Consider the following 27,845-nt stretch of genomic DNA (forward strand, 5'->3'; position numbering starts at 1 on the left):
TGGAGAGTTCCTTTAATTGGTGAAACAGTATATATAGTGTATATGTTAGCACTGAAAATCTTTATTTTATTTACCCTTAAACATCTTAGAAAGCCTTATGAGCACCCATCCTACTTATTATTTTAATTAATACAAATCCAATATTTCTCATTCTGTTAATGCGACACTTACTCAAAAAAATAAAGCATACCTCCCAGCAGTCCCATAATCAGATTTGGAGTCCTCCTGTCCTGCCATCTCGGGTTTGTGCTCATCGACAGTCCTTAGTGATGGTGGTCAACATGGCTGTCAGTCAGCCTGGCGTGTTTTCACACCACACTGATTGGTCCCATTTCTGGGTGAGACCATCTAAAAATATTACTTTCATGTGGAATGTCACACCCCATCATTCCAATTACAGTTTTGGAAGGTATGACTAAATACTGCTATATCCATACATTACCTTGCTATTTACACACATATTTACGATTACTTTAGCTTATCTGCTCTTGATACCGTTCACCCAACCCTTTTCAGTATTTTCCATTTATTAAAGCATTATATACATGCTGTCATTCATTGTGTATGTCACATTTCCAATGCAAATATCAGAATCATTCTCCAAAGGTTCTGCAGAAGTCATCATAATATTTTTCATTTGTTCTATTGCTATATGGTGAATATCTGGCAAAACAGTGTAGTCTTTCTCTGGAGTATGCTTTTCTTCTTTGCACTCATCTTCAACAAAATACTCTTCTTTTTCCATTTGCTTTTGCTTGTCACACCTTTCTTCAATAATGTCCTCATTTTCAAGGAATTCCAATTGTACATGTTTTGTTTCATTTCCAGAAATCTTTGTCCACTCCTATAATAAAAATCAGTGAATATATGTAAGTAGATAAACTAGATACTCCACAGTAACAAAGCAATTGTTTTAGAAAAGTACCGTATTTTTCTATGTATGACTTTTTTTTTCCTAACATTTTTTAGTCTAAAATTGGGGTTCTTATACACAGACTGTCTCTGCAGGGGTTAAAAAACAAAACTCTTAGGCGCGAGGCTTGACCGCTAACTAAGCTAGTCGCATGTGGCTGGTCCTTTAAAAATCTAATTATTAAGCCAAATACTTAAGGCATTACTCCGCACAATTTCAGCACAAAACTTGGCTACTCGCTGACAGAATAGTCAGCTGGCTGTTGTGTTTGCTACTGTCAGGCTCCTGCGGGCATAGGCTGTGTTGTACACCTCTGACACCTTGTGACATAATTGAAGCAGAGGATGTGCTTCTCTGCGAATTTGATTGATTTTGTGCGCTCGGCAGGGCCGCCATCAGGGGGTGACACCATGACGGTTGTCACGGGCCCGGCGGCCCTGGGGGGCCCGGACTGCTTTGGCAGTCCTGGGCCCCACTTTCCCTCTCTGCACACATAGATAGCGAATATCGCTATCTATGTGTGCAGCCGCGGGCCCCCCGGCTTCCCTGTTACTGCAGAGGGGGCTCAGGCAGCACACAGCCTCTTCTCTTCTCGTCTCTGCTAATAACTCTCGCGCGACCCGGTTGCCATGGCAACGCTCCGCGGGTCTCGTGAGAGTTATTGGAGGAGAGAAGAGAAGAGGCTGTGTGCTGCCTAGGCCCCCTCTGCGGTAACAGGGAAGCCGGGGGGCCCCACCATGGATGGAATCTCCCCCATCCCTGGACAAAGGTAAGCAGGGAGGGGGGAGAAACAATTTTTTTTATTATTTTTTTTAATAATTTTTTTATAATTATTATTTAAGGATCCTGTCATATACAAAATGTACTTTATTTTATTTACATATACCCCCATTTGAAAAAATATATATACATTTCTTTTCAAAGCTTGATGACAGGATTATTACATTAAAAATTGTTTCGAGTTGACAGTTGTCCTTAAGTATCAAATAAACATTACTATATAAATCTCTCTCTGTGGTAGATAGATCTGTCATAACTAAGCTGCTCAATACCTTCACACATAGTGGTTGCATTCAACCATCCTAGGCACCAGAGTCCTAACACTCTAGCACAAGCGTGTCAAACATAAAGGCTAGCACGGGCCAAATAAACAAGGTTTAAGTTTACGTGGGCCGCAAAAAAAAAAAAACACTATGTCATAGAAATGTAGGTTTATTTTGAAAAGTAGAGTATAAAAACACACCAACACCCCCCTCTACTAAACCCCAGCACCCTCCTTTACCAAACTCTAGCACCCTACTCTACTAAATTGGGGGTATACCCCCAAAGGCGCCCTCCGCACTCTGTTCCAAAGCAGATCCTCCTGCTACTCCTTGAAACCCTGTGAAGGTGGAGCCCATTGACGTCACGTCGGAATTTGATGCGGCGTTGCATGCCTCCGTGCACCTCCAGGTCCTCCACTGTTCAGCCACGGCCATCGCAACACTGACTGACACACTCTCACTGACCAACACTGATGCTAGCCTCAGCAGCTCTGGCCAAAGGGGACAGAAAACTCGACGTTAAGCGACAACAAATAGGCAAACAAAGGCCACCCAGCGTAAGGGGACATCGGGGAAAACACACAGATACCAGTCAGGTGACACATTAAACTGTACGCACCCGACACCCTGGTGGGGCCCACCAGCATGAGATGGCTGCCATGAACAGCCCGAAATCTGACCCAGCGCCGTCGTCCGACCCACCCCACCCTTATGGCCCGGCGGTGTTTATCCCGGACCGCCCACTGACGAGCTATACACAAGCAAGACAAACCAGAAGTCCTGAGGTCACAGCTAAGGTCTACAAAATGGCAGACAGCTCACGCAAGGCAGACATATGCAATGTCAGAAAAGAAATAGAGCTCCAACTCATGTATATCTTTGGATTATTCTAGGAGAAGCTGGAGGCACTTGGTTGGCCCCTGGAACCGGAGGCACCACCGACAGCACAATGCAGGACTCGACACGGAGGTCAAAGAGAGGGGGAGGGAGACCCCCCCAAGACCCCACTCCCATGGTAGGCAGGCACGGAAAAGAGCCCCCCTAAAAGCAGCAGCATGGAGACCCGCTACGAGAAGACGCGGCCTGGGAAAAAACGGCCAAGCCAAGGGAACACCAGTGAGCAAGCACCAAATGCTGCATCACCTACAAGCAGTGTCACAATGAAGGCCCCAGAAAGGCACGGCTCACCACGACCAACAGACGACGGCGGAACACAAGGCCAAACATAGAGGCAGCAACAGAGCAACCGCAGGGGACCAACTGCAACCCGCAACCACTCCTAAAAAGAAGGCCCATAAACGGGTCTATAACCTACCAAGCCAGACCTCCACAACTGGACGGCTCTACCCCGGCACTCCCGAGCCGCCGGGGTCGAGACACAGACCACCACAACAGGACGCCACTGAGATCCCACAGGGCATCGGCTGACGGCCATAATCCTTGGGCAGCCGCACGCACTCTGAAACTGCAGCCTCTTCCAAAGGCACACACAACTCTTAGGGGACCACCACACACACTTACAACTTAATGGCCGAGTTTAAGCCCACTCCACGTACCTACACCCACTAGACCTCACACACTAGAAAATGAAAACTACCACCTGGGGGACCACCACCACTACTATATCACGACAAGCACCTAAAAGCCGACGCAGGACACCACACAACCATCAACAGCATCCCAGTCAGCTTGCATACCCTATATACACGTACACTGAGATAACGAACCGCTGACACCCTGATAAATACTTGCATATCTTTATTTTTATCAACCTGACGCTCAAGCTTGAAACTCTTGAACTTTCGTCAGACCATACCACTGTTCTTATACTTAAAATTGTGCCTATGTCTCTTAATGCTACTATTGCAGTGCATGAAAGATGCTAGAGGACTGCTGTTGGGGCACCCCGAGCTTGCATGTTATAGTCATTATGCACAACAAAAATACAAAATTTAATTATTTTTTAAAAAGACAGCTTTAGAATGCTAGACTTATATGAAATAACACTGTGTGACACACATTTGTTATTTTCAAACGCAGAATTTACAAATAAAAACACCGTACCTGAAAATTTCCTCTATAGACTTCAAATAGACTAGAAAATGTATGTTTCGGGTCAGGTATAACTGGAAACACATGTTTTTTTAATCTGTAACATAAAATACAAATGCACAGATTATTCTGAACAAAATATTATATCCATATTACACATTTAACCTCTCCATTGATAGCTAACCAAGACACTGTTTATATGTTTATAAACTTACTTCCAAACACCTAAAGCGATTCAACTTGCAGGGTCATTCACTAAAGTGAGAATTCAAAGTGAATTCAACATGAATTTCAAATTTAAGGTCAAAATAGCCACCTGGAAAAAATCTCTAAGTCAACCATGCTTTCCATTCAGCTTCCCTGCCCTTAAATTTGAAATTTACTTTGATTCACTTTGAATTCTCATGTTAAGCATGTTAGTGTGTATATGTGTTTATAAAAGTGTGTGCACGATAGTGTGCATCTGTGTGTGTGACAAATGCGGATGAATGTCTGTGGCAGTGTATGTCTGGGAATGTATGTGTATCTAGATTAGTGTTTATTTGTCTGTTAGTATGTCTGTGAATGCATGTATTTGTGTTTGTTATTGTTTAGAAATGCATACATATAGCACTGCATGTGTATCTGTGTTTGTGTGTCTGGGAGAACACATCCATGTGTGCACATATCTACAAACATATGTGTCTGTGAGTTTATATCTGTCTGAATGTGTGGTTGTGTGTGCCAGGATAGAAACACAAAATGGTTTGGTAAGGACCCTGCGATATCTGATGGTAGCTCACATGCTCTCTATTCTCACTAGTAAGTATCTCCCTGGGTGGAAAGGAGCCGCAGCAAAAAAACTCTTTAGAGGTAAGTGACCTCTAACGCAGCATTGCTGGTGTTCATCGGGAGCCCTCTGTATGAAACAAATCTACTCGACTGGCAAAAAAAAACATAAGAGTACAAGAAAATAGACCAGCAAAGTTGAGAGATGGGACACTAATGCAATTAGTCTGCCCTTTTGGGAAGATAACACCGGTCAATAATGTGCACTCTGCCAAAACAGCCAGAGGGCAGACAGAGTGAATTTCATCTGATCGAGAGTGCAGAAATATGGCAACTGAAAGTAAGGGAGGCAGGTAATTTACCCACAAATGCTTTAACAGCATCATAAATTCTTTTTTTTCTTCACTTTTGATGGGTAGTATATCTATAGATTAAAAAAAATAAGCTAGCACGTACCTTTTCGTAGCACATGCAAGTGACGTAATGAAAATTACCAATAAGAGAAGGGCAGATGAAATATACAATAAATTGGCAAATCCGTAAGATACAGAATCTTTGCGAATATCTTCATTCTTCATACAGGTGTCTAACAAAGAGACATAAACAGAAATAAGTAATACAACCAATAACTAAATAGGCAACCCTGTTTTTTTATAATTTTCTGTAATATGTGCCACTCATATTTCGATTGATGCATAATTTGTCTTTCTTTTACAATGCATTCTCTATGTCTGACTGTGGCATAAATAAAGAATGTAAAAAAAAAAGCAACCTAAATAAACAAAACACAACCATAGAAATTCATGAACAGGGTTTCCAAGTACTCTGGGGTTATTTTTAACTATTTGGGATTTTGGGAAACCCCTGGTTCTATTTGTGCAGAGCTGCAGACCATGTGACTCGCGAGATTTGGCCAATCAGAGCGTTGCCGCGGGTTACCACGGCAACGCTCTGAAATCTCGCGAGATTACACGGTCTGCAGCTATGCGGAGCTGCAGACCGGAAGCAGTGGCCACCGGACCACCAGGGAACCCACTGGACCACCAGGGAAAGGTAGGCTCTCCCTCCCCATCCCCACCACCCTCACCCTCACCCCCCACCACCATCACCACCCTCAGCCTCACCCCCCACCACCATAACCCCCCACCACCCTCACCCCCACCACCCTCAGCCTCAACCACCATCACCCACCATCACCCCTCCCCACCATCACCCCCCACGACCCTCAGCCTCACCCCCTACCACCATCACCCCCCACCACCCTAAGCCTCACCCCCTACCACCATCACCCCACCCTCACCATCACCCCCACCACCATCACCCCCCACCACCCTCAGCTTCACCCCCACCACCCTCAGCTTCACCTCCCACCACCCTCAGACTCACCCCCACCACCATAACCCCCCACCACCCTCAGCCTCACCCCTACTACCATCACCCCTCCCCACCCTCACCATCACCACCCCCACCATCACCCCCCACCACCATCACCCCCCACCACCCTCAGCTTCACCCCCCACCACCCTCAGCTTCACCCCCCACCACCCTCAGCTTCACCCCCACCACTCTCAGCTTCACCCCCCACCACCCTCAGCTTCACCCCCCACCACCCTCAGCTTCACCCCCACCACCCTCAGCTTCACCCCCACCACCCTCAGCCTCACCCCCACCACCCTCAGCTTCACCCCCCACCACCCTCAGCCCCACCACCCCCCCACCACCCTCATCATCACCACCACCCCCCACCACCCTCAGCATCACTCCCCCCACCACCCTCAGCATCACCCCCCTCACCACCCTCAGCCTCACCCCCCACCACCCTCAGCATAACCCTCCATCACCACCCTCAGCCTCACCCCACTCACCATCACCCCACTCACCATCACCCCCCTCTCACTCTCACATTACCCCCTCTCACTCTCACATTACCCCCTCACTCTCACATTACCCCCTCACTCTCACATTACCCCCTCACTCTCACATTTGCCACCTTACTCTCACATTAGCCCCCTACTCTCACATTAGCCCCCTACTCTCACATTAGCCCCCTACTCTCACATTAGCCCCCTACTCTCACATTACCCCCCCACTCTCACATTACCCCCTCTCACTCTCACATTACCCCCCTCACTCTCACATTACCCCCCTCACTCTCACATTACCCCCCTCACTCTCACATTACCCCCCTCACTCTCACATTACCCCCCTCACTCTCACATTACCCCCCTCACTCTCACATTACCCCCCTCACTCTCACATTACCCCCCTCACTCTCACATTACCCCCCTCACTCTTACATTACCCCCCTCACTCTCACATTACCATCACCCCCCGCTCCCTGTCACATTACCATCACCCCCCGCTCCCTCTCACCATCACCCCCCGCTCCCTCTCACCATCACCCCCCGCTCCCTCTCGCCATCACCCCCCGCTCCCTCTCACCATCAACCCTCCGCTCTCTCTCACCATCAACCCTCCGCTCCCTCTCACCATCACTCCCCGCTCCCTCTCACCATCACCCCCCGCTCCCTCTCACCATCACACCCCCCGCTCCCTCTCACCATCACACCCCCCGCTCCCTCTCACCTTCACACCCCCCGCTCCCTCTCACCTTCACACCCCCCGCTCCCTCTCACCATCACACCCCCCGCTCCCTCTCACCATCACACCCCCCGCTCCCTCTCACCATCACACCCCCCGCTCCCTCTCACCATCACCCCCCGCTCCCTCTCACCATCACCCCCACACCATCACCCCCCTTTCACCATCACCCGCCTCTCACATCACCCGCCTCTCACCATCACCCCCCCCCATACACACAACACACTTCAAGCAGCTACCCCATACACATAGGGTCTCAGACAAAAACGCAAACATGCTCACAGAGACATACATTCAGACACACAAGGATACTCTCTGTCAGATACACTCTCAGGCACATACACAGGTAGACAGTGCATCAATGTGTATATGTGACACTTTTTTGTTAGTGGGGCCTCATGTTTGCGTTTCGCCTAAGGCCTCATAAAGTCTAGAGCCGCCTCTGCTACTGTCCTTCCAGCTTAAAGACGCCATCATGAGAGCAGCACGTGCTCAGACCATCACCTTCCAAGATGCCGCTGTTTCGCTCTACCAGGACCTGTCTACCCTCACCCTGGACGCAAGAAGGGCGCTGCGGCCACTCACGCATATCCTCCAGGAGAAACGTATACCCTACAAATGGGGTTTCCCCTTCAGCCTCCAGGCCAAGCGGGGGAACACGTGGTGCTCCCTGAGGTGGCCCAACGACATACCCAGCTTCCTGAGATCGATGGACCTGCCACCTGTCAACGTTCGCAATTGGATACTGGACCATCCTCCGCCACGCCCGGACCACCCTGAGGTTCCAGAGCCGCTCCGCAACCGAGCACGTAACGACACGCAACCTATCCGCTGGGGAGGCCCTAATGGGCCCGAAGAATGATTGAACCCGTTTTGATCCCGACCCCGGTGTCACCTGGCCCTCCAGAACTGCCCCCGTATGATGATGTGCCTATCTGAAAGCATCGACGACAGCTAAGTACACACACTGAACCTCATGTGGGGGGCATAGTTATTACCCTCTCCACGCAGGCCATGGGGACCCGGGGCCGACATTTTGGGGACACTCCAGATATGGGGGGGGGGCTCTCTTTCACACACCGTTTATTGCTTTTGGGTGGGGAGCGGGAGTAGGCCCCCACTATTTTGTATCGGGACTGCCCACCGGCGGATTTTTCCCCGACCAGGGGACTGGGGTACTCTGCCTCTTTCTGACATCCGACTCCACCAGGGTCGGAGATCGGGACGCTACCCAGTTTTCAGCCCAGAACCGCCCGACTGCCCACGCCGAATGGCGAGACTCCCCTTAATTTTACAGGACTCCCTGGAACCGTTAGCTGCTTCAACGGCTAGAATTGGGGGGGTCCAGTGTCAGGTTGGGGTGGGGCGCTGGATGGGGGGGGGGGAATTGGGAGATTCTGGTTATGAGTGTTATATTGCATGCCAACTGCATTGTAGCCCGTTATGTAAGATACTAGTAAATTCGCCACTGTATGCATGTCTTAGCCTGTATAACCACCATACACCCCACCCTTCTGAAGTTGCCATTTTCCCGGATCTGGCACGTCCCCTTGCTGTTGATGGAGCGGCCGCCCGCTCCTTAGTTGGGGGGGGGGGAGGGGGGCTTGCGGGGAGTTTCGAATGGGCCTGGGAGTTGCACGCTGCACGGGGCGTTGCATATAAGATAGTGAGCAGCCTGCACCGCCCACGCCCTGTCAGACACAGTACGATCCCAGGATAGCCGTTATACCGGTTGCGCCCCGTAATGCCGCAGTTCTCAATGACCACGGGTACTGGCGGACCTCCCTTTGCCCAGTAGCTAAGACATGGGGAACTGTGAGCATAAGGGGAACTTTGCTAAGGTTTATTTACTGTTAAATCTGAATAATGTTGCCTGTACTGTATGCTCTCTGCAAAATTGTTCTCCCTTTATCAGAATGTGTGCAATTTCCCTGCCCCGCGCACCCCTCCCCTCCCCCCCCCCCCCCCCCCTGTTTCGCCCCGACCGACTGAAGTCACCCCAAGTTCCGGATACTGAGACCATTATTGGAACCCCGCCCTCCCAGCCACGCTTGGGATACCCAGGAGACGTCCCCCCCCCATGGAAACCAGCCTGACGAGACTGGGCGCCCCCCCGGCTCCGACTCCCGCCGTACCACGGCTTAGTCCCCTGTTCCGCCCCACGCCAGCCCGCACGGAACGCCCAACGTCTGATGATTCCGTAGCCCCTCAATAAGACCGTTGACTTCACATATATTGTTTATTCTATTCGTCCTGATTCGCACGACCCCTGAGTGTTGCTGTCCGCCCCTATGTGGTCCGGGGGAACGTGACACCCGGTACCACCTGACGGACCACATACACGTGACTTCCTAGTCCCCCAGCAACGGACCCACCTGTATATTAGGTCACCCATACCTGACCTAGGGCCACGGTTGCCTATAACCCCTGACTCAACCCCTGACCCGACCCCTATCTACTCCCCCCCGTATCGCCTTTCCTTCCTCTACCCCCCTCCCCCCCCACGCGTTCCGTGCCCGAACACAGCCATGGCATCGAGCTATCTGCCCTCGCCTTTGCTCCTACGAACGCATAATGTTCGAGGCCTTAACTCTCCCGAAAAGAGGAGACACTTACTACGCTCCCTCTGGGCACAAAGGACCTCTGTGGCATTTATTCAAGAAACACACTTACAAGGTAAAGATGCCCCCCTGATTAGCGATAAACGATTCCCCCTAGGCTACTACGCCAATCACCCCGAAGCCAAACGAGCGGGGGTCGCCATTCTCTTCTCCCACAGTACCCCTTTTGTCAGCTCCGCCTCGCAGGCAGACCCCCTGGGCAGGTACATATTTGTCAAGGGTGAAATCGCCGACCATAGGTACACTTTCGCCACGGTGTACTGCCCTAACAAGGGTCAACACCGGTTCTTAACAAAAACCCTTGCACTATTAGAGAAATTCCGGGAGGGAACACTGGTCCTGGCGGGCGATCTCAACATTCCTCTGGACCCGCGGATGGACTCATCCGCGGGCACCAGCACCATCCCCTCACACTGTATACGCCAGGCCAAACAATCCTTAGCTAGATCAGGCCTGATAGATTGCTGGAGGGTGGCGCACCCCGAAGACAGGGATTACACATGCTACTCAGCGGCCCACACCAGATACAGCAGGATAGACTATATATTCCTTGCACAGGAATACCTCCCCTTCCTGATAGACGCCTCCATTGGCATACAGCACGACTCGGACCACGCACCGGTCCAGGTTACAATCAAATCTCCGCTCTTTAAACCCAGTGAACGCCACTGGAGACTTAATGAAAATATCCTGACTGACAATGATATCACCACACAAGTAGCCCAGACACTGACCCAATACTTTGAGGAAAATACCACACCAGATGTCGCCCCCCTCACTATATGGGAGGCACATAAATGTGTAATACGGGGACACTTGATCAGGCTATGCACTCAACGGAAGAGGGAACACGGCGCCAAAACCCAAGCTCTGATACGTGAGATTTCCACCCTAGAGACGCGACATAAACTTGACCAAACGGACGACACTTATCGACACCTCACGGACACACGTAGACAACTCAAGGACCTCCTATCCCAGAACCTATTACACACCATTCGCAAGTCCAACAGACACTTTTATGAGTTCTCTGACAAATGTGGTAGGACACTGGCACGCACACTGAAACAGAGACAGAGACTGCATCACATACACCAAATCAAAGGACGGGACGGGACAATGAAAAGGACCCCGACAGATATCCTGCAGACTTTCAGGCTCTTCTACGAAGAGCTTTACAATTTGGATACCACCGACCGAAGTACTGACGCGCGCCAACATCGGCGCAAAATAGATGACTTCCTCACGGACCATATAGGCCGCACGCTCCCGGAAGACCTGGCTGAGGAATTGGAACAACCGCTTACGGTAGAGGAACTAGCTACTGCACTCAAAAGTTCCAAAACCCATAGGGCTCCAGGCCCGGACGGACTGCCCACTTCGTACCTGCGCAGGTTTAGGGACATACTGCTCCCATGCCTGGTGCAAGGTTTCAACTCTCTGCTAGAAGAAGGTCGGTTCCCAACTGATGCCCTACGCGCCACCGTAACGGTCATACCGAAGGAAGGAAAAGACCCCGCGGAATGCGGGAGCTACAGACCGATCTCCCTCCTCAACGCCGACCTCAAACTTTTCGCCAAAACCATAGCCATGAGGCTCTCCCGTGTGCTCCCCACCCTGGTCCACCCGGACCAGGTGGGATTCCTTCCGGGGCGTGAGGCGCGTGATAACACCACCCGAGCCCTACACATGATCCACTCTGCCCGGTCGACGAAGAGGAACCTAATCCTGGTCTCCACAGACGCGGAAAAGGCGTTCGACCGGGTAGACTGGATGTACCTTGAAGCCACCCTCCGCCACATGCAATTCGGCCCTCATATCCGCTCATGGATCCTCTCCCTATATACGAACCCCACGGCCCGTATTCGGGTTAACGGCGCTCTGTCTGCCCCCTTTGCCATCCGGAACGGAACCAGACAGGGGTGCCCTCTGTCCCCCCTCCTGTTTGCCCTCACTCTAGAACCCTTCCTGGAGGCGGTCAGACAGGACGGGGGAATTAGTGGGTACAGACTCCACAACGTAGAACACAAAGTGGCCGCCTATGCGGACGATATGCTATTTTTTCTAGATAACCCCACAATCTCTTTTCCCAACCTGCTCCGAGCCTTTAGGACCTTCGGCGGTATATCCAACCTGAAACTTAACTTGAGCAAGTCGGAAGCCCTGCCGATATCTCTCACGGCAGAGAAGGTCGCGCACCTAAAATCGCAATTCCACTTCTCCTGGTGTGACTCCAAACTTAACTACCTTGGCGTCTGGCTGCCCAATGACCTGTCACTCCTATACCGACTAAACTTTTTACCCATACTCGCGACAGTACAGTCAGACCTCCAACGTTGGAGGAACCTCTACGTTTCCTGGTTCGGCCGCATCAACGTGGTAAAAATGAACGTGCTGCCACGTCTCCTGTATCTGTTCCAGGCCGTCCCTATCACTATCCCCAGAGCATACTTCCAATCTCTGAACACAGCCATTCGGCAGTTCGTATGGAACGGGAAGGCGAGCAGGGTCAGCAGGGCGCTATTGGAGCGCCCCAAAAGCAAAGGGGGCGCGGGCCTCCCATCCCTTCAAGGATACTACCACGCGACACACCTACTCAGAGTGATAGACTGGCATGCCCACCCCACGGTTAAACTGTGGGTCCCCATGGAACATGGGCAGGCAAGGGGAGCGCTCCCTTCCCGATTATGGCTCAGCTCCCTCACGCTTTCCTCACTGCAAACAGGCAATCCCTTGATTGACGCTACACTACGGGTCTGGTGCTCGTTGAGGTATACACGTCAACTCACCTCTACTGACAGCCCCCTCACACCTATTACACACAATCCGGGTGTGGGAGGTGGTCTCACGCCAGCGGACCTACACTCATTTCCCGACCCCGACTGGCTTAGCTTCCGACAGCTCCTGCAGGGACAGCAACTTAGACCCCTCACGGACCTCATGGGTGATAAGGTACCCACTGGACTGGATCACTTCCACTATGCTCAAATACGGGCTTACTATAAGACATTCCCAAACAAACAGTGCCTACACAGACCCCCCACGCAGTTCGAATCCCTATGCATCTCTCGAACCCACCCAGACAAGGGAATCTCAATGCTGTATGCGACGCTTTTACACAACGAACACCAGACACACCCCAGATATGTGACAAAGTGGGAAGAGGAGACAGGGACTACTCTAACAGCTCAGGAATGGGACAAGATCTTTATACTGACGCACAAAACCTCCATCAGCTCCAAAGTTCAGGAGACAGGCTATAAGATTCTCACGCGCTGGTACAGGACCCCTGATGTTGCTCACCGCATAGACCCTGGGATCCCTAATGAATGCTGGCGTTGCGGAGGGCCAGACGGATCCTTCCTCCACATATGGTGGAATTGCCCTGATATTGTCCCTTACTGGACACGGATCAGAGAAGCTATCCGCCTTATAACAGATATCACCCTACCCCTCCACCCCCTCACTATGCTCCTACACCATACTGACATGTCTATCTCTGCCTACAAAAAATCCTTGCTTAGACACCTACTGACTGCAGCCATAGCGCTCATACCTACCATGTGGAGACAAAAGGGCGCGCCCACCTTCCAGCGGTGGCTAGACAGGGTTGGGGAGATACACCACATGGAATCATGGCACGGCATGCCCTGCAAGGCAGATTAGAGAAATGTGACCACATCTGGATGCCATGGCTGTGGTACCTTATGATGGACGGGACCGGAGCCCGTGGATCCCCCCCCTCCCCCCCCCCTCGTCCCCATCCCTTCCTCCTCCCACACCCTCCCCACTTACCTGCGATGAAACATAGGCTAACCGTTACCCAAGCCCTGCCCCGCTTAGACTGCCTGTCACCCATATCTCGACCTCGGATATAGGGTTGATGACATCCCCCGACCTTGACTGTACCGAATCCAACCCCGACGAATGCCCGACACTACGGACCCCGTATGACCTGGACCCCTAGACTATAGACCCAGACGAACCCTACCTACACTCACCAGACCGCCCCGCAGACACTCCACGACCAGGTGTGGCGAACCGTCCTTTGAAACTGGGGACCCCACCTTTCCTTTACGTGACATGTTCCAGGCCGATACACCGGTAGCCCCAGTCACTGACAGCCGCAGAAACTGGAAACTCAACTACCACTATGGTCAATCTGAGAAACCCCACAGGTGGTCCCCACCTGGTTTCACTGTTTTGGGCTATATAACCTCACACAGCCCACCCGCGTTAGCCCCCTATGTTTCCTGAAACTACACGTACTTTACGCCCCGTTTCTGTTACCCTCATGCGAGGCACAACTCATAATCAGGAGTGGGTCCCCACATGCCCAACGGGCTAGAGGAGTCCCTTCACTCCCCCCCATAGCACGATACAGGACACGCTCTATTGCCAGCGGGTATTGATGATCATGAACACCTGAATGTTTTCTAGCCAATGAATGTGCTTAGACTGTGTCTCCTTATTACGTGACTCACCAATGCAGTTGTAACTACGCTTGTGGTATATGTTGATACCGTTACCACCACACATGCTACTGTCTACGTCTGGGGGTCTTCCCCAGTACGCCCTATTGGTTCGAGGCATCCTAAGTCTCCCCCACGCAGCACGGTACAGACCTCACGATGGTGTCAACCGCTGGTTACAAATATATGTACGTGCATGTCTACCAGTTGCTTAGTTTGGTTACTCTTAGGCACCCTATTTATGTCTTTGTTGTGATTTAATCTCGCCGTGTCATTACCACTTATGCCACTCATTTATGTTACGTTTTTATGTTATTGATGATGAGTACGAGCTATAGCCTGTCCTTGTCGCTCGTTATGTGTAAATTGAAAATTGAAAATAAAGATTGTCAAAAAAAAAAAAAAAGAAAGAGAATTATGAGCAATTTATGAACTCAGTGTTCATTTAATATTTAGGGATAAGTTTTTCAATTTAATATTTAAATAACAATATTTAATAAAATTTGGAAAAATCTATATTAGAGGCCAAACGTGAAAAATTTACATTACCAACAATAAATAATTTAATCTTACCTGAGTCCATTCCTTTTACTAAGGAGATGTTTGGACCCCATACACTTTCAATGTCTTCAATAAAACAATGACGTAATCCGAAGAATTGTAATTCGATTAGATAGCAGTTTTCTGGATCCAGGTTTATATCGTCAAATGTACAGTAAAAAGGTATGAATCCCATGCATTCTTTAGAAACTATAGGTTTCTTTTCAATCAAATACACAGAAACATGGAAACAAAAATTAAAATGTATTAGAAGGTGCAACATGTTAAACCATCACATAAATTCTCACTGAAAATATATTTACCTAAACCAGTCCTATCTCATAATTCTGTATGTTTACATTTTTTGAGTGTTGAAAAGCAATGCTAAGCAAATTATAGCCTACAAACTTCACCTCCATTTCTATTTGCTCCAGCACTGGTTTTAACCCTATATATGAATTTGTTCTTATGCCACTGCTCCATTGAATTTGTCTTTACCTTATGCATAGAGACTAAACAGAAGCTACTCTGCCTCAATGCACATTCTATTACATCCTTTGTAGGTCAAACTTTAAGGTGCCAGTCTAGCAAATGGGGAGTATACGGAGTATACATTATATTTACATAGCAACAACAGCCCATGTTTTCTCGTAATACACAGATGCTTGGTGTAATTGAGAAGGTGGGCATTAGGCCCATATATTGACATTATTTTAAACACTTGTGGCATTTTAAGAAACTATGTGTACTTCACTAAAGGTGCTTTTTAACAAGGTGCATTTTAGACACCTTGACCATTTCATCTCATTGAAATGGTCAGGATGCAGTGTCCCTGTTGTCCTTAGTCCTGCAATGTAAAACAGTGCAGCTTTTGAGAAACTGCAATGATTACTTTCCAAGACTAAGATTGCCTCTAGTGGCTGTCTTCCAGAGGTAATGCTTTCCCATGGGTAGGATCTAATGCACTTGCAGCAGTCACCGCGCATGTGAGTTTGACTGTGTGTCCATGTGACTGTCTGCCTGTGTATGACTGTCTGCCTGTGTGTGTGTGTGTGTGTGTGTGTGTGTGTATCTGTCTGCCTCTGTGTGTGTGTGGCTGTCTGCATGTAAGTATGTGTGTGTAAGAATGTATGTGTGGCTTTATGTGTGTGGCTGTCTGCCTGTAATTGTGTGTGTTTTTCTGCCTGCAACTGTGTATGTGTGTTACTGCCTGTACCTGTGTGTTTCTGCCTGATCATGTGTATGTGACTATCTGCCTGCGACTGTGTGCATGTGGTGGATTTGATAGTGTATAAGTATAACTGTGTGCATCTGACTGTGGGACTGTGTGCACATAACTCTTCAAAAATATACACCTGCATTGACACAGGCCTAAATGCATATTTTTATCTGAATTAAATACCCATCACACACAGCCAATAAACCCAGCACAAATATCACATACAACCAATACACGCATATTACACACAGTTAATACACCCATTACAAATATCACACACAGCCAACACATAGGATACATATCACACACAGTCATCACACCTATCACATACACAGACAACACAAATATTACATCATATTATAGTGAGATTTATTACAGTGGAGCTCTGGAATATAAAATGCACATTACTCTGTGTTTTACAGTTAGGGAACTCGGTGATACACTAATAGACACATTACTTAAGAGTTGTATTGTTGCGTAGTTATGTTATTATTTATAGTGTGGTATATGATCATGTCACAGAGCTCCACATTACTGGGAGTTTTATTGTTGTGGAGCTCTGTGATAAATGGAGAAGTAGTGCATTACTACAAATTTTTATTTCAAAGAGGTCAAGGTAAATAAGTATAATCCAGAGCTCCAAAGCAAAACCACTCACAGTATTATGTGACATACTTAGTCTGCTCGTCTGTAATGTAGGGAAGGCAGTCTGGCACTTCTGGCCTGCACTTCTGTTTGCTGCAGACCATAAGTAGCTGTCTTCCTAGTTTGGGATAATCAGAGCGCTGCCGCAGATTACACAGGACGCTGCAAGTCCCTGAGCAAGCGAGACAGTTACACATGGTCTGCACTCAGTGGAGGAGCAGACCAGATTCAGATCAGTATGCCCCTCTCCCAACGAGGTAACAACAGGAAAGGAGGAATGAAAATTTGTTTTTAAATCATTATTAATTTAATAAATCCCCTATACAATCACTACACGCCTAAGCACACACTATACATGGATGACGGCGGGGGCGCTGTGAAGATTTTTTGCACAGGGCGCCTAAAGGCCTAAGGCCGGCTTTTTTTTTAAGTGTATTGTAAATGCACTCAGACCCCTGACCAGTTCTCTTATTTATGAATTACAAATGATACATTGAAATGCTATTTTCAGAATATTTTAAAAACACTCTAAAAGTATATTAGTTGGAAAAAAAAAATGTAACGCAAAATTAGACAGTAATAGGTGATAAAAGGGCCCAGTGATAAGATGTCAATATTAAAGTTGTCCTCTTTTGCAAATGGTATGCCATAATGGTGTTAAGTGCATTTGGGGGCTACTATTTTGTGTTAAAAGTGACACTGTCACAGTAATAAGTTACTAGCTGCCTCCCTCCTTCATTCCCTAATTCGGTCTTTCCTTTACCCCCTTTTAACATGTACACTCTATTCCCACATTGTTTTTCACATTTCTGCCACTCTGTCTCTAGTCCCCTAATCCTTATGTAACTAGTGCAATATCTCCTCATATCATATGCCCATTTCTTCTTTATGTCAATGTCAATAGACTAGTTCAATTTCTTACTCCAACTTAGATAAGGCTCTCCGTGGTATAATCCCCACTCAGGGGTGAAACTGGATTTTTTTCTCTTTGAGTTTTCACAATGGAAGTGGCACTTGAAAGAATAAAAACAGGATATAGTGCTCACTGTTTCAAACCAATAAAAGTGTGTGGAAAAGTATGAAAATTAATCACAATTTTAAGAGCACCTTATGCTCCATGATATCAGCTTAGGTGTAATGATCCCCACCGAGGATTTATATGAGTAGAGGTAGATGTTGTGATGGTCCCTGGAGAGGCTCCTGTAAGATTATAAAATAAATGCAGGATAAAAAAATAAAAAAACCTAACATTTTAAGGGTAAAAAGAATATGTATTGTAATATACCATACAAAATGAAATAAAAGCAAATTAAAAAGTCCTTCTGAATGGAGTCTCTCCAGGGACCATGAGGATGAACTCGGAAAATGTCTGGAATTTAGAACACGATAAAACATTAGCAGCAGTGTCACAAACTCCAGGAACATGTATACATTCTATGTAAGAACTGGAATATAGCCGCTAATCAAGTTAATTTCCTGACTAATTTCATTATAGTAACGGATTGTGACTTTCCTTTATTTATAATGTGGCAAGCTACTTTATTATCAGTAGAGTACCTGACTGCTTGCCCTTTCCACAAATGTCCCCAAACAGATGTTGCCACTACTAGGGGAACATTTTCAAATAGAGGAAAATTAAGGAATTAAATAAATGAAATAAAATGAAGGCATTTGAGACATTTTCTAATTGGGAGGTTTCAGGGGGCCATTGAGATAGGACCCACTCGCTTTAGTATATAGCTGCATAGCCTAAGGTGACTGCTACATATGTCCAGACTATATAGGAGGGCTATCGGAGATAGGGGGAATAAACATTGATCTACCGTTTCATGTGGTTAGAAATAATTGCCACATGGTAATGTCTGCCCTGGTTTATGAGTTGAGAGTGATCCTACTACCATCATCTGGAACTCCATGTAAAATACATAACAATCTACAGATAAATAAACAAGCTTGGGGTATGATTCTCATTTTAAAATGGAGAGACACTAGTAGTGATTGTAGTTCCTTCCGTGTGTTAGTAATTGTTAGTGTTAGCAATGTTGCTTATCATCTATGACATTATAGAGTTCTATTATTGCTGTTTTTGATCTCTATTAGTGCTTGTCTACTTGCTTATCATAGTCTAGATCTATATCAGTTAAGTGTAGTGCATACTACTAAATTAACATTCTAGTCATGTTCAGAAAGGAAATGTTTCATAACCAGCTACTCACTATGAGTCATCAACATGCAAATGTTTAGTGAGCTCTGATTCTCAATCTGGATTGTCATTAAATAAAAACATAAATCAGTTATAGGATTAAAGGAACACTATAGCGTTAGGAATACAAATATGTATTCCTAATGCTATAGAGCCCTAGTCACCTAAACGGTGACTAGGGCCCCTTCCGTGGTGAATGAATGGTTAATTAACCATTTATTTGCTTACCTTAATCCAGCGCCAGTCTCTCTCGGCGCTGGTGACCTCTCCTCCGTCGACGTCAGCTGCCAGTGGAGACGAATGCGCATGCGCAGCCAGAGGCGAAAGGCGCCTTTAAACCCTCCCATAGGAAAGCATTACTCAATGCTTTCCTATGGGGATCTTTTTTTTACGCTGAAGGTCTGTGAGGACGTCCAGCGTTAAATAAGTGCGATTTACTCTGTTTAAATCGTGAAGCGCCTCTAGTGGCTGTCAGGGAGACAGCCACCAGAGGCTGGATTAACCCTGCAATGTAAACATAACAGTTTTCCTGAAACTGCTATGTTTTCAGTTGCAGTGTAAAAACTAGGGGGAACCTGGCACCCAGACCACTTCATTGATCTGAAGTGGTATGGGTGCCTATAGTGGTCCTTTAATGAATTCTGTTTTACATGTATATGCCAAAATCTTTCAACTGGGAATCCCCTGGTCTTAATTAGGAAATGGTGAGGATATTGTCATGGTCAGAGCATCTGGGCATTAGTGGAGCCTCTAACTATTTGGCACAGAGGACTGGGCATTCTTTTGGTCTTGGGGGTTTAGGGACCACTTAGCCCATTTCAATATTTTATAACCCTTGACTTAATTACTCAGGAGATTTCTCCACCCCACACACAATAGGTGGAGGATTGGGTACAAACCATTTGCTGTGTCCTTATCAATTTTCTGTTTTCTCCACACCTACCACATGTTGTTCAAATACTTGGGTATCTTCTGGCCTCCACATAGAAAAAATTGCATCTAAACTTTATCCAAAACTAGGTGCCCTGTACAGAAACAAATCCTGCCTAAGCCCTACAGTAAAGGAAAAGATTGTACAGCAAATGCTGATGCCAATCATCGGTTATGGGGATGTAGTATATGCACCTGCACCGCAATCCCACATTAATAAAACCAATACATTGTATAACTCGTTCTGCCGATTTGTGCTACAATGTAATTACAGGACCCACCATTGTGACATGCTAAAAGAACTAAACTGGCTGTCGCTGGAATCCAGACGCACCCCTCATCTTTCCAGCCTTGTGTTTAAGAGCTTTTCTGGGAAGCTCCCACCCTACCTAAGCAGAAACCCACCTCCTATAACCTCAGATCCAGTACCAGCACTTTATTTAGTCTACCTCAATACAAAAAGAAAGCAGCCCGATCCTCCTTTTCCTACAGAGCACTGCAATTATGGAACGACCTCCCGCACACTTTAAAATCTTCCCCAAGCCTAAAGTCCTTTAAGAGACCCCTCTCTACATACCTCAAAACAGAATGCACGTGTCATGGTTGATTATATATTTCCTACCTGTTCTATGTTAAATTTTGTATATTTTGTGTATTAATATTGTTTTTGTATTTTATTGTACTCTATTGTATCAATGCAATGTTCTGTGGACCCAGGACATACTTGAAAACGAGAGAAATCTCAATGTATCTTTCCTGGTACAAATTTTTGAAATAAATAGGGCCAATAGAAGAAAAGGGCCATCTTTGAGATGCTGTGTTTTTATATATGGCTGGCAGCATTATGACTACAATGTTTTGCTGTTTGCAGCTATAGTTTTTCACTTAAGCCATTTGTCCATCATGTTTCTCCTACAACTGTGCAAACTCTGTATGTACACTGGAAAACTCACTGGAACTGACTTTTTAACTTAAATGTAATCCTGCATTCCATTGTGTAAAATAGCGTACATCTCATATCTGAATTCTCTTTAAAAATAATTTTACAAATATGCCAGTTTTTCCAGAAACTAATAAATCAATTGACACATAGAACACAATGCTAGCCATGTGAAGAATGTCTAACAATATACAATAAGAAATAGTTTTAAAATCCACACTACTATGCATGTGGTTATTGATCATTATTGACATTAATTTTCACGTGCTTTCTAAATCAATAATATTAAATATAGCAATAAATATACTAACCTCCCAATGATTTGTATTGCTGCTTTTGAACCTCATTTTCATTTCATAGCATATACTCTGGTAATCAATATCTGGATTTTGACAATAAATAGTGATGTTATTTTCGTGCCATTGAATTGTCACATTTTCAGGAGGATTTATGATGAAAGCTGAGAACAAAGAGAAATTATAAAATATTATTTATTATTTCACTTATAGGAGCAACATAAGATGTTTGTGGTTAGAACTAAAATGTGCAGGGTTATCAAAGAGAGAACTCGAGCTCAATACAAACGGAATTTGAACTTTATGAGTCGCATATAAAATACTTTTATAAAACTTTTTAGAAAATATTGAAAATTAGAAGGTTAAAATGATAGAATGATTATATAATAAAAAGACAAAAAATAGGGGAGCAGGCTATAATCTAGACCTCGATCATTTGGCTTTTAATTATTTGATTATTCTATAAATTTGAATTGACTTAAAGGTTCCTTTCCTCACACATGAAGAACTTCAGCAAGCTGAAGTACTTTAGTGGTCTGCAGTGTCTCCTTTTTTTCATTTTACAAAAGGTGCAGATTTCAATAGATATTGGAACTTGTATAGATTAACCTTGTAATGCCCCCTGGTTGTCAATCAAACAACCGTTACTTTCTTGTTGAGTAGCTCAGTGGAGCAGAACTCAAGAGGCAAGGAATAGCTTAGAGCACCTGTTTTTTCAAAGACTTCTCCTTGAGCTGCTTTGGAAAGTCTGTAATTGGACAGCCCAGTAAGTCTGGGTTGAGGAAGACAGAGGGCTTACAAATGAATCAGACTAAAGATCTGCAGGTTTTGCAAGCTTCTTTTAGATATACCCCAATGGAAAAAAATGCATAATTAAATGCAATATGTTTTCATTGGGGATATATATACAAAACAGTGTGTTGTTGTTTTTTTTTTAATTTGGGCAGTGGAATGTCCCTTAAGAGACAGGCATATCTCTTGTTATTGAATCACAATTGCCGCATGTGTGTAAATGAGGATAAATGCTATGTAGTTTCCAATGTTAATGGGACACTATAGTCACCAGAACAACTACAGCTAAATGTAGTTGTTCTGGTGAGTATAGCCTGTACCTTCAGTCTTTTTGCTGTAAATACTGCTTTTTCAGCGATAAAGCACTCTAGGTGCTTCCTGGGGCAGTGCTTATTTGACATGCTGCCGTTTGCCCCCACCCCACCCAGCCTCCTTGATGATCTCATCAGTGGTGGAAATAAGGTAAGTTCTTTTACCTTTTAAGGGGGGCAAGATATAGCAAGCCACCTAAAAAGTGGTTTTAACACTATAGGGTCACATATGTGTTGCTGACCCTATAGTATTCCTTTAAGTTTGTCTCTTCTAACAGACTCCAGTCCTGAATGATCGATCTGTTAAATAATTGTCACATTTTCAAAAGGGCTGAGCATGAAAGCTGATTATAAAGATAGATGATTCATTAGTATTTCACAAATGAAATCACCTAAGTACATGTTTATATTAGTAATACAAAACTGCAAAATGTAAAGCTGCACTTCCTATTTTTTAGAGCGGTGGGGATTTTCACAGCTAAGGTAGTAGGATGCACGTTTGGGGTTAGAATGAAGATATTATCTGTTGCTCCATTTCAAAAAACAGTGACAGCTGCAAGCCTGGTACTTTCTCCAATTTGTTGGGTTTTTTTTAAATGTCAAAAGTTAGAAAGTCAAAATGATGATAAAAAGCTGAGTGATTTAGGAATCGATTATAATCTAGCCCTGGATCATCTGACTTTTAATTTATGTGACCATTTCTGTCATTTTGAGCGATAAGAACATCTCTGGTTATTGAATCACAATTGTCCAAAAGCTGTCAATTAGATAACTCATCTGTAATCAATATCCAGTGCTAATTTATCGGTTGTAAAAGACTCCAGTCCTGAATAATACCTTTATAGAATAAGACATTGAATGGTTAACTACAATATGCAGTAAAACAAGTGAATCAATAGGATATTGCCTGTTTTTGTTTGTTCTTTTTATAATCACAGCTATAGAGGGAATTTTCACCAGTGGAAAATATACTGAGCAATATTATATTCACATCCTAGTTACTTGATAAAAATCAATGTGACCCAAGATAAATGTTGCTGTCCATTTGGCTGTGATGTGGCTTAGCATACAAGAAGCAAAAGCTTTTAATGCAGATAGTTTCCTGGGTGCCTGGATTTAGTGGAGAACGAATGTTCATAGGTATGAGTGTAAATGTTTCTTGACAGTGTTAATATGAAAACTTACCCATTGAAGACACTCCAAAATGTTATGTATCATATAATGACATAACACCCAATACACAGTATGCTTAGGTGTAAGCAAAGGTAAATTGAAACCTCATACACCTGTGTGTTGCACAACAAATCATATTAAAATGTACTAGCCAAAATACTTCCAGAGCATCATGTAGTTGTAGTTCTTCAAAGCATCATGATACAATTGTTGGTTTAAATTTTAATATAACTTGAGGACTAATATGACCAGTGTTATTCATTAGGCCTTCAAAAGAAGTCTATGATACAAGAGTGACCAAAAGGTAGGCCCCAAAGAATTGTGGGAGTTGTAGTTATATAGCATGTGTGGATAAAGTTAAGGTCCATATAGGCTGCAACAAATTATCAACATGAACATTACATGTGATGAACATGTGTAATGTTAAAGGGACACTCCAGGCACCCAGACAACTTCTGCCCATTGGAGTGGTCTGGGTGCCAACTCCCACTACCCTTAATCCTGCAAGTGTAATTATTGCAGTTTTTTATAAACTGCAATAATTACATTGCAGGGTTAACTCCTCCTCCAGTGGCTGTCTACTAGACAGTCACTAGAGGGCACTTCCGTGTCTCTAGCACAGATTTGTGCTCTGTGCTAGAGTGTCGCTGGACGTCTTCACGCTGTGTGAGGACCTCCAGCGTCGCTCAATTCCCCATAGGAAAGTATTGAAAAGCATTTTCAATGCTTTCCTATGGGGAGCTCTAATGCGCATGTGCGGCATTGCCGCACATGTGCGGCATTGCCGCGCATGCACTTTAGGTCTCCCCGGCGGGCGGGATCCGTCTCGCCCACTGGCCGACGTAATGCAGAGGAGGAGCGGCAGCGGAGGAAGAAGCAGCAATGTGGGACATGTCGCTGTCTCTGGTAAGTGACTGAAGGGGTTACCACCTCTTCAGCAACCGGGGATTGGGAGGTGGGAGGGAGAGGGGACCTGCAGTGCCAGGAAAACGGATTGTTTTCCTGGCACTGGAGTTTCCCTTTAATGATGGTAATCAGGTGTCTCATCCAGAACAACGAATAACATTCAAAACTAATTTAGTAGTCAATGATAGAGCAAATTAGTATGTATGTGATTTAAAACTCAAACCACACATCACATAAAGAGAGAGATGGGTGTTAAAGTTCACAGATAGGTCAGAAGCTAATATGTTATACAGCCATAATGCTAACAACAGTAATCACACAAACAACAAAAATCAGTTCAAATGAAGAAAAAAAACTGATTTTGCGATTCACAGTACACTCTGAGTCATCTTCTTTAAATGCGGGGTTGTTTGGCCTTCCCCTGTAGCTTTGACCTATTCTAGGAGTGGGTTGGAATGGGCTTACAACATTCTTAACTGATATCAGGGTTGATGATGACGATACAACAGGAGCAACTTGGGATGTGATTGTGAAGGTGGCAACTACATTTTCTTCAGGTTCTTCAGACAGTGGTGTGGGAGATGCTCATGGAGTTGGTAGAGCAGGAGGTACAATAGGCATTTAAGGGAGAATGGTACAAGTGGACTCAGTATTCTTAGTGATGGTGACAAGAAGGTTAAGGGGTGGACTCCTTATGGAAAGAATCCTTAGAATCTATATGCTAGTAGAATGTACTGAAATTGTCCAGTTGTCTGCATGCCTTTCTGAATGCAGAGAAAAGATGAAAGGCAAAAACAATTCTTCAGCAATTGATGAGTGCATTCCCGGTACCAGACAGAGCTCTATGATTGGCATTGAGACTTTCTATTTTCCTGCAGGAGGTGGTGATTCTTCAGCTAAAATGCAATATAAGAAATAATGAATAAATGTAACTAGTTTGTAATCAATCCATTATTTATGTTAAAGCATGTGTGACTATATAAATAGCTATTTATACATAGCTATTGCAAATGCAATGGTTGCTATGTGCTGTTGCAAAGCATCAATGATAATAAATTAATTTGCCTCGCATCCTAATTTTCAATAAACTTAGTACCACATAACTATATTTTTTTCTATTACATGCATTTCACATTTTCCTACATGCATTCTTAAAAGACCAATAACGAATCAGAGGATTTCTCATCTAAATCAGCACTTTTATAAACTGGGGTTAAACAAGGGTAATCCTCACCCATAACGCACTTCAGCAAGCCCAAGTGCTTTTGGGGTGTGGAGTAGTCATTTAAGATCATATAATCATTAGCTTGATAGATACACCTTAGTACCGCTCACTACAATCTTCACATACGAATCATACCTCATACAGATCTATGTAACCCTAGTATTAAATAATACTTTTAACAAATGCACATGACGTATAATATTCCATAGGTTTAAGAGGCGACCTAAGCACCATAACCACTACACTCTGCTGCAGTGGCAATGCTGCCAAGAGCCACCTGGCACCATCCCATAGTAGTCAAAACATTGTCATCCCATAGTAGTCAAAACATTGTCAAATGCTGCCTAGTCAGTTTCCTTTTCTGATATTGCCAATATGGCTCACTATTTCTGCATTGCTGACTTCAATCCATTGGCTAAGAATTAATTACATTTTCCTAGATAGTCATATATCTATTGTGGAAGAGGAACATTTGCTTAAGATGTATCAGAAAAGGAGGTGTTACTGTAGGAACACAGGTGACCAAAATAAGTGAAACCGGAAATGACTTGATAGTTTAGCGTGGGATAGTGCCAGAGGACATCTGACGCCCTAACTAGACTGCCCTTTAATATAATATAACATTAAGTTATAATATAACATCAAGATGTAGTTACTATAAGATATATGTGTTACTTACCAGATGCCTGAATGGAGATGGTGTTAAAGTCATCTCTTCCAACCGATCTCTCGCTTATTGAAGATAGTCCCTCGAGATGGGGAAGTCACCCGTAACACTCACATGCTTGTGCACCTTGGGCATCTTTGTCTTTATCAGGTACTTACAGTTTGCCAATCACTTTTCAATGATATCACCACTCCTTGGGTTTGAACCCCACATGTTTACAGCATTTTTCACAGCCATTCATGTTTGTTTCTCATAGTTGCTGGCTTTTCACTTGAGTAAAAGATGTCCTGCTTCCTGGCCCAGAGTAGCCTGGACCATAGAGTAAATTTCCCTCTGAGTAAACTTCTACACCCTCTGTCTCTCATCAGTTGATTGGCCAGTACTTTCCTGATTACCTGTGAGACCTTAAAGTGTGTATTAAGCTATTCTTCATCCTTTCCCCCAATTGCATATGTAGCTGGTGTACTGGGTATCCCACCAACTCATTTTCTTTCGCTCTTTGACTTCTTATCTCCCACTATTTATCTTGTTCTATAACCTACTTCACATCTCCCCAAACATTCCCCATTTAATGCAGAGTTTGATTTATATAATTTCTCGTAACAAAGGAAATTGAAATGGGTATTTTATTTAAAGACTAACTCTGTAGATTTAAATGCAGAGTTCAATTTATATAATTTCTTTTAACACTCTTTTTTTTTTTAATTTACACGCTGTTTATGTGTCATGTTTGCTTCTAAGTATACTCTATATCTGTTTTTATTAATTTTATCAGTTTTCTATTATATTTTTATTATTTATTTATTTTTATCAATAAAGTACTTTTTAATCTTGGAACTTGTTACCTGCTGCTTGCTTCTTGACCTTCAAATCCTTGATGGGGATAGATAACACCTATGCTCCCAGGATTGAGCAAACCATATTTTGCTTTGTTCTGTGTAAGTAGGCTAATATTTTGTCTTTTACACTTCTTTTCTGAATGTGTGCACAACCTAGGTGCTACACCAATCCTTCTGCTTTTACCTGACTGTTATTCTATTGGACAAGAGACACTGGTTTCAGTTGTTAAGCTGCCATATTGAACTATTTCAGTATAATACAAGCACTGCATTTCGCTCTCTTTTTACATGTGAAAATGTAAAAAAAAAAGGTGGAATTAGGGCAGCGTGGGCCCTAGTGTCCCTCTCTAGCACAAGTATGGACAAAATGTAGATCCTTATCGATTGTACAATTCCCATGATGCTTTGCCATCTGGGGATCTACCATTTGCTCATCCTTGCAGGGTTGTATTCGTGAGCAGTGTCTGTGTGTTTGAATGTAAGCATGTTTTTATGGAGTACGTATGCATGAATGTGGAGATGTATTTTCTGTGGAGATGGGTTTCTATGTACTGTTCACATTTGAATGCAGTGGTCTATTTGTGTGTAGTGTTTGTGTTTGAATGCAGGAATGTGCTTGTATGTAGTGTTGGCTTTTGAATGCAATTGTGTCGTTTTTGTATCATTGGCGTTTGAATACATGAGTGAAT

At 44.9% G+C, this 27,845-nt stretch overlaps 1 protein-coding gene across 1 annotated transcript; it reads right to left on the bottom strand.

Moving 5' to 3' along the window:
• Positions 1 to 361: 361 nt before the first annotated feature.
• Positions 362 to 26,393, bottom strand: LOC134594741 (cytokine receptor-like factor 2). Its single transcript, XM_063444663.1, has 6 exons — positions 26,330 to 26,393; positions 21,259 to 21,407; positions 15,044 to 15,230; positions 5,233 to 5,362; positions 4,021 to 4,105; positions 362 to 844 (listed from the first exon to the last, which is right to left on the bottom strand). Exons 2-6 carry the CDS (start codon positions 21,298 to 21,300, stop codon positions 530 to 532), a joined length of 759 nt encoding a protein of 252 aa, XP_063300733.1. The 5' UTR covers positions 21,301 to 21,407; positions 26,330 to 26,393; the 3' UTR covers positions 362 to 529.
• Positions 26,394 to 27,845: the final 1,452 nt, after the last annotated feature.

Source organism: Pelobates fuscus, chromosome 1 (genome assembly GCF_036172605.1).
Source record: "Pelobates fuscus isolate aPelFus1 chromosome 1, aPelFus1.pri, whole genome shotgun sequence".
Taxonomy (NCBI): domain Eukaryota; kingdom Metazoa; phylum Chordata; class Amphibia; order Anura; family Pelobatidae; genus Pelobates; species Pelobates fuscus.

Excerpts from the sequence above, each read along its gene's own strand:
- LOC134594741 (XM_063444663.1), bottom strand. The coding sequence starts at position 21,300 with ATGAAAATGAGGTTCAAAAGCAGCAATACAAATCATTGGGAG. Across the intron at positions 15,231-21,258 it reads GCAATACAAATCATTGGGAG|AAACCTATAGTTTCTAAAGA; the intron begins GTTAGTATATTT and ends TTGATTGAAAAG. Across the intron at positions 5,363-15,043 it reads AGTAAAAGGAATGGACTCAG|ACACCTGTATGAAGAATGAA; the intron begins GTAAGATTAAAT and ends TCTCTTTGTTAG.